The following is an 11,874-nucleotide window of genomic DNA, read 5'->3' on the forward strand; positions in this document are numbered from 1 at the left end:
AATATTGCACTGTGATATTGCAGAATTTCTTTTTCCTTTAAGAATTCTTACAAAATATTATATTTAGGTGCTACTATGAATATAGCAATTCTCAACTGGATTTGCTGTCCCAACTTGCTAAGATTTTTCAGCCTCATATCTGCCTTTTCTCTTTTAGGAAGAGCATTCTTTCTAGAACACAACCTTATTATATCTTTCTTGCATAAGCATCTGTGAAAAGATCTCCATACTTTCTAGGGCAAAATTTAAGCTCCTTTAGCATAAATTATCTCACCCTACCTATGTCACTTCTGCATCTCTGATTTTATTTTTTAAATCATTTATATCCTCCCAACACATCTGCTTCCACAGGTCTCTGCCTGTGTCTGCCTCTCTCCGTCCCAGGTGACCTGAGTCCTCTCCATCTCGTGAACTCTTACTTGTGCTTCAAAGCACAATTCAAACATAGCCATCTCCTGGCATCTTTCCTCTTTTTTCCTCAGCACTTACTTGATCTAGTTTGTGCACTTCCACACTTTTTCGCCTGATGCCCCCCGCATGTTTCTATTATTATGCAAATCATATTCTGCCGTATTTGTTTTTATTTATTTATTTAATAGCAAGTCTCTGCCATAGGCTATGAACAATATTTTATTCTGTTTTGTATCTCCTGTACCAAGCAGAATGTATCATAGTTTGTAACCAGTCAATACATTTTTGAACGAGTAAATAGATGAATCATCTTTTTCAAAAAGTGGATCGATAGATGTGGTTATTCGCCAGTCTTTATTTTGGGGGTTATGTTTTAGCAGCTGTGTTAAAATTGTAGGATCTGGATTCCAAAAGCATTTTGCAAAATCGCTCATCTATCCAAAGGTTTTTGAAAGCTTGAAAAATCAAATTTAAGAAGTCTATAGTTTAATATTTAAAGTAGAAATGGTAATTTTACTGAGATAGATGATAGATAAACAGAGTAAGCATAATATGCTTAAAACTATAAAATATGTTTTCATTGCTTGCATTTGATGTTTCGTCTGATGATTTTAATCATGTGTATTCTCAGTTATTACATTTTAAAAATTATATAAAGAAGCATTTTATAGTTCATATGGGGCTCTAAATTTTTACTAACTAGTTTTACTAGCTAGTTTTGAGAACCATTTCAAATTCTTTCTGGTCCAAAGCAATACAGATGAACTAATAAGCTGTGTATGTGATTTTCATCACAGACTGTTAACTGATTTTTACTATATTGACTTTTATTTTAGTTTTTATTTTTGATAATGAGGTACAAGCTAAGCTACTCAGTACTTCTTACTTAGTGTCCATGTTGACAGTAAACTTTTTTTCATAGAATTACTAAGAAGGAAAGAAATATACATTGATCTTTAAATTTTTTTAATGTATATAATTTTTCTTAGATATTACAGATGATAGAGACCAATCTTAAGTATCTTTGGGGATAACTATCGGTGGTTTCACATCTCTATTGAAAAATAGACACTGCAGTGTTTTAAGAGTCATACCTAAAGTAATTTTGTAATGTTGATTTAAACTATCATTCGTATTAGAAAAAATGGAACAAAAATCAATGTATCTGCTGATTCAGTGGAATTGTGTAGAAATAACAAGAAGATCATAAGAAGCAAGTAATCTCCTAAAAATACAGGGCAACATAAACCACGTCCTGTTCAAATAGATCCATAAATCTGGGTTCTTCATCCTTTTAAACTGAGTCTTCTATTATCTATAGCTGTAGAAGAAATTTCACTTAGTAGATTTATTCCTTCTGTCTCTGAGGTGTGTGTTGAATGTATTGAATTAGGAGGCAGTATAATAGGACACCAAAAAATAAGCCACTACAGATCTCTTGAGATTTTTGAAAAAATGCTGCTGCTGTTTGTATGTACACTGTACACTGTAAATCCTGCATGTTTGAGGATACCCTACATTTACTCCATTCTTGGACCTGCAGTTATGTACTCCTAAAGGACTGAAAGAATTCTGAGTAAAGGACTTTACCGAATGGTGCTTGCTGTTAAAATTCTTCAGCATTCAAATTTTAGGACTGTGGCCATGTACACTGTGTTCTAAAACTTCGAGTTCATTTTAAAGTTTTTTTCTTGGTCATAAGTTTTCTAGTATAAGCCAGGAGTTACACTGGAAACAGATGATTAGAAAAGTCATAGAATAAACATGCTGTTTTCTCTTCAACAGGAGTGGATTTTAGTATGAAGAAGATGTCCTTGTGAAAACGTCCAGTTACACAGTCTACTGTTTTTCACTTTCTTCTTTCTCTTTATAATTAGCCCCAAATTTAAATCTGAACTTCCTTAGCATTTTTACCCCATCCCTTTATTTTCTACTGGAGTTCCTTGTACCTAGGTCTCATTATTTTTGCCTACACCATTTTATTGGCCTTCCAGTCAGACTCCCTACTTTATTCACTGATCTGTCTCGCTCACAATCTATATACTACATTCATTAGAGGGTTAAAGCTTCCAAAATTTTTGCTTTACATTTATCACTCCTCAGCTTAGAAAGAGTCGGAATAAAATCCTCAGTTTGTCTTCTCAGGCCATTCTTAGGATACGAATCTATCTTTTGTAGCCAATGCTGTTTATACAATGGGGACTTGCCATTCCTTTGGGATTACACACTGTATGCTAGATGCGTTCTTGCTTCTTACACTTTGCTCAGTTAGCTCCTTGCTTGGAATATGTTCATTTCTCCACTTCTCTAAATGCCACCCCTTCCTCCAAGTCTCCATAATGTCCATCTCCTGAACAAAGCATTTCACAGCTACCTTAACACAAAGCGATCCCTCTCTCCTGAAGTCCTATCACACTTATGATGTGTACTATAATTTAAGTGCTTCTCCTCTGTGCTCTGAGAGCACCTCTATCATTGAACTTACCACAGCCTTAGAGAATTGTTGTTTTAATTTTGCTGTTGCTGTTGTCATCATGATCATGTTCTGTATTTTCTCTTAGACTATGAGTACCTTCATGGCTGCAGGGTAGATGATTTTATCTGTGTATCTTTAGTGCCCAGTAGGGGAACATAGTAATTGCCGAATGCTTATTGATGTAAATGAAATGAATTAAATAGAATCAACCACTTTCATATGTTTCTTTATATTGTTAGTTATCTTTGTATGTAATTCCCATCTCTTTGATTCTTTGGTATTTTCAACACTTCAATTCCTCAGGTCTAGAATATCAGCACTTTGAGAATAGGTATCATATTTTATTCCTTCTGGTATCCCTGTGCCCAGTACAATGTCTTGCAAATATTACAAGAACAATGAATGTTTGTTAGTAGATTGATTTCACAGGAAGGAGATATTTGAGTAATGCAATGCCTCTTTTTCTCTCTTCATTCAAAACACAAGACCATATTGGGAAACCATGTTTTTTCTTAAAAACTTTAGAATATCATTAAAAATCTATTTTCCTATGCGAGTATAGGGGCTGCAGGATTTACAGTGTACATTTAAAATGTGTCTACGAATACATTTACTTCTTTCCTCACATTTGATAGAGTGCTCGTTTTTCTTTCCCCATTGTGTTTTGAGAAATACTTAAAACTAAATCAAAAACTGTAGCCTCTGCCTGGCACTGAGCAATCCACCTAGTATCAGATTTTCTCTTTGATATATTTTTCTTTGTCAACAGTTTATATTGACACACTTTCTTTCCCTTTAAATTATAGCTCCTCCACAGTTTGTGGTTAGGCCAAGAGATCAGATTGTTGCTCAAGGTCGTACAGTGACATTTCCCTGTGAAACTAAAGGAAACCCACAGCCAGCAGTTTTTTGGCAAAAAGAAGGCAGCCAGGTGAGTGTAAGCCTTGACTGCTTTTCTGAAATCTCTGAACTCCCCGTCTCTAGTGACCCTCAAAGTTTGTCTTTCCTTTCTTGTTAACAATGTTGAATTTATTTTATTTCTGAAAAAGAGACCAACTATTTCTAAAATTAGCGGGAGTCAGATGCTTTAATATAACATTTTTTTTCTAGTGTTATTCTCTAATATTTTTATCTTACGTCAAATAGATACAATGCAGTGTAACCAAATTATCTGAAAAAGTCTAACCTGTAGCTGTTTAAAACCTCCTAACAGAAAGGTAAGTTTGCTTTCTCGCATTGAGCTACATTGGGATAAGTAAGTGAGTTAGTATATATAAAGCACTTGGACATCCTGGGCAAATGTAAAACAGTCAAAAATATTTCCATTATTAATCAGCCTAGAAACTAGTTTCAACCCCCTTTCATAGATATATAGTATAAATACCTTTTCTTTGCCGTTAATTTAAGCACGCTTCCATTTGAGTAGGAGAAATATTTTCTTCCATCATCCCTTCTGGATTCCCTCATAGTGGGGTTAGACAGGAAATAATACATTAAATACCAGAAAAAAACCAACACTTGTCTGGTCTTTGCTGTGCCCTGGTTTGTCCTCTCCGGGCCCTCTCTGGGCAGCATGATCTCTCAAGACTCTGCTAAAAACAAATTGAATACACCCGTTTTCTCATTTAGAACTTGGTCCAAACTTGGACTAGCACAAGCCTCTAGGTTCTGAGGCAATGAGTGGAAATTCCAGCCTAAACCAGATCAGAAATTGAGTTCTTTGTCTACAGACTTATCTGTGCATTCCTGAGGGACCTAGAGATATTTTCATTCTAGTCTCTCCGGAAGCGTTCCGAAGGAGGCATATAGTTCGCAGGAAGAGACCTACTGGTGTTCCTCGTCAGCACCCTCTGGTGTTAGTCCAAGTTCTGGAAGAATTTCCTGGGCAAACATGAAAACCATGATTTAAAGTCTCAGGCAATCTAAAAACTTTGCCAGAGATGGAAAATGCTTTCGACTAAGTTAAGAGAACCTGTTGATCAAAACTCGTGTATGATTATCTGGGTAGAGAGACATCAGGAAGTTTCCCTCAGCCGTCATCTTGCATTGTTGTGAATTCCTATACAGTTCCGTACCACCCCAAGCTAGCAGTTTTAACATCTCAGTATGGACGGGCAAATTATCTTTCTTCCTTTCCTCAATGCTCTTTGTTGGATTCACTTCCCCCATGATTTGTGGGATGTAAATATAGTGATGAGAAGGATAAGGTAAAGTTCTGGCCACTGTCTTATCCCACATCAGGATTGTTCCAGGACTTAATTGCCATCTTTTTTATCAGTTAGTAACAATACAATAGATTTCTACTCATAGACTTCCTTGATTCTTCACTTAAAAATTGCTTTCAGATGAAAACATCCCAAACTCTAAAGTGAGTGTAAAGCAACATGATATAGTTATAACACACTTGAACACACACATACACACACATGCCCTGAAAAAGGAAAGAATTCTAAAGCCATTTTCCCTCCGTATAATTTTTACAATCTTTGTAGCACTGTTTAAATTTACTGAAGCTCATCTTCTTAATCTAAAATTTGAGGATAATATATTTTACTTCACATAAATTATGAAGATTATGTGATTAAATTAGTTTATATGTAAAAATGCTTTACATATTTTGAAGGTTAGAAATGGGGAAAATGCAGAATGCATCTGCCTTCCCTTGTTCCTGGCTGAAGTGGCAAGTTCATGCTTCTGCTCAGGTCAGGCTGCTAGGGCCAGAGGTATCCCTCTGCCCACGCACAGAAGCTCAGCACCACTCTGGTCACCTCTGTCCCCAGACCCACATCGTGCCTGAGAAGGCAGGAGGGGATGAGCCTGGAGAGCCCTGGTAGCCTGTCAAGATTCTCACTCCTGCCTGTAGCTCCTTCCCTCCACCCATTCGGGGAGGTATGGGGGCCACAGAAGTTACTTTCTCAAGCCACTGATAGTAAAGATATTTATGTGAATTTATTATTTATTCATAAGTGATACAAATATAATGATATAAAGCAATTTGATTGTTGCAGATTTACACTTTAAATCCATGTAGTGAGTTAAATCTCATTATAACTTGTTATCGTGTAGATACAGCTATATCATTTGTAAATCACGTGCCCTAAAATAGCTTCAGGCTTATACACGCTATTGCATGAAATGTGTATTGGTCTTGTGGCCCAATGAGCATGATATTTAAATATGCTACATTGTGTTTTAATGTTTTTTAAACAAGTAATGATCAAATAGCATTAAAGTATTTCTTTTTCTCTTATTTGACAAAGTGGCATGTAATTCCAGAGATATTAATCTCTGGGAAAAATTTTCGAGTTAGGTGATTGATTTGATTATAATCTTAGGCCTCCTTTTCTTTATTTCAGCTATCTCCCTCACATTAGACAGAGGGGTCGGGGGAGAGAGGAAAGGGGAGAGAGAGAGAAAGGAGATTGTGAATGAGAACAAAAGAGAAATGCTTGAGCAAATTGTAAATTTTCAAATCATGAATTGGGACATTAGGAAAAATAAATTAGTCTTACTGTCTGCAGTATCCAATTTTTACAGTGATCTATGACTATCCATCAGTATAGAGAGTTAAGAGCCTGGACTTAATGGTCCATATTCCTCAATATGTGCTGATAATACCAATTAGCACTAATAGGATACCCAGGCACTTCAAGGCGAGAAGAGCTCTGTAGAATTCCTGGGTTTTGCTTGTCATCCATTTTCTTTTGCCTATGTCATACAAACAGGGAATAAAGATGATGGGTTAACCTCAATCATATGCCATTTTCCATGTCATCGAATCATTTAGAAGGTGGACTGATAACACATTGTAGAGGAAGAGATCCCGGAGAGAATTAAGCCCATCTGATGTATTAGTGCTATGTAAATTAGTATTCTAATGGCTAATTGTAGGAAAGTGCACACTTTGAGTTATTGTATCATTTCCAAGTGCCTTTAAAATTTAGACCCTTCTCTTTCAGATGGTTTATTTCAGTAATATATTTGGATTCCACAGGAGAATTAGCTTGCTCTCAAATTATGCTTCATATGTATGAAATAGTCTAGCCTTATATAGTAATACAAATTTTATAGGAAGGCAATAGCATTTTGAAATTATATTCCTGGCATGCTAGCAAACATCACCTCTTTTAGAAAAGGTTTAATAACGTAGTATGTTTATGTAAAGTGGGCTTACAGTGTCACACTCGAATCTAATAAAGTGGACATCCATCATGTTGCAATAAAGAGAAGAGCTTCTAATTAAAGTAGGACCTCATTCGCAGGATTAAAGTCATTTAGGGTAATTGAAAAGTGCTAATACCCTATTTTATCCTCTTTCATTGGTATTACTTCAAGGGTAGAAATATTTTAAGGGGAAAATGTGTCTTATGCCTTTAATTGAATGTTATTACCTCCTGATTGTAACATATTGAAACTGTTTAATTACAAACCTGGAAAATTAATTACTATGTCGAGAAACAGATCCCAGAGGGTTCTAATGTTCTTTTTTTGTAAGTAAATACAACATAAAAATTGATATGTCCTTATTTATAATCCAACTTGGAAGCATATCTCAATATAATTTATTGTATCCAAATTTTTTTTTAATTGAACAACAGTAAAGCAACATAGGTCATCCAGGTTAACATTACTGCTCTCCTATAAGAACGTTCACAATTTTGTGATTTGGCTGCTTGTATTAATATGAGTTATATAGGAAACTAAAGAACCTTTGATTTTTTGATAGGGTAATATTATGAAATTCTTTACCATCACACGCATCCTTCAGAAACATCCCGCATCTTCTTTTTATTTTCAGTGATTTGGTTAAGCTTGCTCAGACGGTAGCCTTTATACCTAGCTCCTTTCAAAGCTGTTAAAACCTGCAAAAATCTTATAGCAGAAGGAGATTCAGCTGTCTCTCTGTCAGTCTCAGTCACACACTTTTGAATACCTTTAGGAGAAATTGAGTTACTTATGTCAAATATTCAAAAGGGTCAGCAGAAAATATTTTTGCGTTCTCTAGTGATCTGCAGTTTATGAAACACATACACAATTGATGTTACATTCTAGATTCTCACGATGTTTTATGAGTTGAGTCAGATGAGCATTATTATGTCCATTTTACAGATGAGGAAACTGCATTTCAAAACTGTTCAGTAACTCACAGAAAGGCACGCGGAGAGTAAAAGGTCACGATCCAGACCTAGATGATTGTTCCTTCAGCCAGAGCATGCTCGCTTCTTAGAGCACATCATTTTCCCATGATGGGAAAAAAGTTTCCCAGTGAGACTCACTGTGTGGCCTTTAACCCTTTTAGTACCGTATTTTTAAATCTTTGTGTTTTCTTTTTCCAGCCACATTTCTCTAACTGCAGTAGCTGTTGTTAATATAATTTTCCTTCTGAGTGAGAAGAGGATCTTAGTAACATTGTGTTTGTTTCCACAGAACCTGCTTTTCCCAAATCAACCCCAACAGGCCAACAGCAGATGTTCTGTGTCGCCAGCCGGGGACCTTACAATTACCGACACTCAGCGCTCGGACGCGGGTTACTACATCTGCCAGGCCCTAACTGTGGCAGGAAGCATTTTAGCAAAAGCTCAGCTGGAAGTTACTGATGGTGTGATATTATTAGAATTTGTTTTCTGAAAATAATGATTTTTATCAAAACTATGAAATTCTCTGACCTTTTAGTTAAATCCTTAAAATTAATGCTTATCTTCTAAGTTTGAATCTAGGTGAAATAACATTCTTAATAGTTTCTAATTCTCCCTGATTTAATACCATTTACTTTCCCAAAGAAGAACATCAAACACAATCTATTTTATTCTTAAAAATATAGTGATGCATTATTTTAGTGAAATAGAAATAGGAATGTTAGCTGTATATTTTTATTCAGTCTTGTGCTGATATGATTGCTTCTAATGGATAGTAATCATCTTATTTTACTAGAGGAGAGAGAGAGATATAATCTTTATTATCAGTGGAAACAGAGATGACTTTTCACTTAGCCAATCACATTATGACATCCTATGATGTGTTAATTATACATTCACTAAGCTAAATTAATTAAATACCTTCCAAACTACAAATGGATGCTAAAACTATTTTTTTATTTGTATGTATGCCCTACAAATCTTAACTGAAGCACCTGATTCAGGTGAAAGTTGAAGACCATGCAGCACTCTTCATGTCTGATTTTTTTTTCCCAAGAGCTTTTCTGTCCCAATTGACACGTAGGGAGTTTGAGATATTTGTGAACCTCTGAGCATTAATTTAAGCCATATTCTTTGATATCTTAAATTTAAAAAATCTCTCTTGCCCTCTTAGATTTGTGGGGTTTCTGATTCTCCCCCTCTGGGTTCTGCGATAAAAGAGCTTTGGGCTGTGACCTCTCTGATTCTCTTCTTTCTCTGCTGAGCTTTCATGCAATTCAAATTTACATGTAGATTAAAAGGTCATTTAAAATTAATAGAAAGGCAGTATTTTTTTAATGTCTGCCCATGGTATTGCCTGATTCAGCGCCATGTCAGGAATGGGAATAAATAGAACAGACAAACATTAGCTGAGGGGATATTGAGTCGTTAATGGCCATACCTGCTGATGCAGCAGAGATTTACTGCTATGGAACTGAAAGAAGTCAGGTTCAAGGGTAATGGTGCCAAGAAATTCTTCCTTTACGTGGACAAGATCGTCGATCCTTCAAACCTCCATATTTCTTTAAAATAAATAAAATATAATTATTAATCTTTTTTAAGTTCCTATGTTTTCTTCTACTAGGAAAAAATGTCTAGAAACATATACTTGGAAAATAAGGTATTCTGGCCCAAACCTAAGTTTTATTCTATACTACTATGAAAGATTCCAAATATAATGCTTACGAACTCCACTATAGCTGCTTATGGTATTTTACAAAAGACAGACTTTTAAATGTTTCTAAATGAAGAAAGTGTTATGAAGAAGGCAAACCATATTTGTAGAAACAAAGTTGATGATTTAGAAAAGCCAGTTGATATGACTGATGTGGTTCATGAAACAGGTGGATATTCAAAACTGTGCCTGATATAATGAAAAGGAAAACTTGTTTTGAGAAATTATGTTTGTTGTTGACATAATCTCTCAGACCAGTAGTAATTCTAGCTTTGGTTCTGTGGTCAAACTGAAAAGAGTGATAAGGAAATTTAAATCTGTTGACTGAGATGTCTCTGAACATTTGGTTACAAGTGGCTTGAATATTAATTGCTACATTGATTTTTACTTTCGTAAGCATTCACAAAGTCAAGATCCTTTTGCAACAACATTGAATGGAGGTTATAGAGTTATTGATTTTGACAGTAAAGAAATCTAACTTCAAGACCTAAACACACACACACACGCACACACACACACACACACACACACACTTTATTATAAATAACGGTCTCCAAATATTAACTTGCCACATTGGCCGATGACTTCAGCTTTTATTCATAGTTTTGAACTTTTCAGACTGGTTAACAGTTTAATAATACGCAAGTCATCCCCTTTTGAACGTGTTGCTTGGTATGATCCAGGGCAGTTTAGAGCCAAATGAAATTCCAGTGTAGAATGAAAACATATGTCGTGTTCAGAAAAACAAGCAAAACATCTATAGCGATGTTTCTGTTGTTACAGTTTTGTACTTAGACTCCTTTCTTGGAAATATTTTTAACTCAAGTGTTCACATGAGATGAGATTGTTAATGGTGATGAAAGGTGCTGTTGAGTGATAATTTTACTTATTATAGGTAGAGCTAAGATCTTTAATACACTTGAATTTCAAAACATCCCTTTAAAAGACCTTCTTATTATTTCATTAACACTGTTCTTCATTTCTTTTCTTCTTTTAGAAAATTAGGAAATTGTAATGAGAATTCTGAGTAGAGCCAATAGAATCTAAAAGGACTGGAGAGAAGAAATGTACAATAGATGTCACATCATGATCTTATATGAATGGTTTATTGAGGATTCACAATGCATAGTTAGAGAAAACCATGGAATTGTTCACAGATCACTGGAAACCCTAAATGTTCATTTAACCTCTGACCTTAGTGTCATGGAAACTTGTGGTCATCTTTCACCCATAACATCCTTGAAACTGAAAGTTCTTTCTGGCCAGGAAATTTTCAGTTACTGTTTTGATCAAATTCATTTAAAAGACAATGAGCTACTCATTTGGGCAGTTAAAAAGAGAAAAAAGAAACTAATTGTATGTCCTTTGCCCATATATAATGATTTCAAGGATATGACAGTAAGAGCAGGTTATAAGACGTTACCAGAATTCTATATAGATATTTAATTTGAAACAAAGAAGTAACATTATATAAAATTTAATAGTTTCTTCTCTGGTAATGCAGACCCATTTTTCTTACTGAATTTTAAAATTATTCATAATGTTTGGTGAATTGGCCTTCCATTTTTGACTCAGAGAGAAAATAAATTCCACAAAGCATTCAACTTGAATATCTATTTGCACAATTATTGCCAGATATGTCAGAATTAGTATAATATTGTGCTTTCACATTCTCTGAAGATTATTTAATTTACTTCTAAAATGAAGAATTTGATCAAGAAAAGCAGTGAACTAAATGGATCTAATTTTTATTTGCAAAGAATACACAGAGAATCTTGTTTTCCTTAGGTTTTTATAAGGTTTTCTACATATACACACATTTTAATACATATTTTGATATAACAGGTTTAGGTTGATTGGAAGTCCACTCTATCTTGACATGCAGGAGACCTCTATTTTAAATCAAGATCAGTTGGCTTTCTCATGGTAGCCTCTAAAAGGGCTGTTTGATTTAATGTCTTTCGCCAAAACTGTGAACTCTACAAATAAAAATACATATAGATTGAGAAATATATAAACATATAAATGGGTATTTGTAAAAGTTGGTAGACAAAGGAAATTAGAGCATTAATAAGCAAAATGACTTTTTTTGATTATGTACATAGTAATCCAAGATGACCTTCTTGAGAAAAAGCATT

The 11,874-nt window shown here is 34.8% G+C and overlaps 1 protein-coding gene across 1 annotated transcript in view; it reads left to right on the forward strand.

Annotated features, from left to right (window-relative positions):
* The window catches only part of ROBO2 (roundabout guidance receptor 2), a 582,138-nt gene that overhangs the window by 474,813 nt on the left and 95,451 nt on the right, over positions 1–11,874 (forward strand). Inside the window, exons 8-9 of the mRNA XM_060010476.1 lie at positions 3,694–3,818; positions 8,315–8,486. Of these exons, the coding sequence (XP_059866459.1) occupies positions 3,694–3,818; positions 8,315–8,486 (297 nt within the window). The remainder of the gene's footprint in view (positions 1–3,693; positions 3,819–8,314; positions 8,487–11,874) is intronic.

The sequence above is a fragment of the Delphinus delphis genome, chromosome 4, assembly GCF_949987515.2.
Source record: "Delphinus delphis chromosome 4, mDelDel1.2, whole genome shotgun sequence".
Classification (NCBI taxonomy): Eukaryota; Metazoa; Chordata; class Mammalia; order Artiodactyla; family Delphinidae; genus Delphinus; species Delphinus delphis.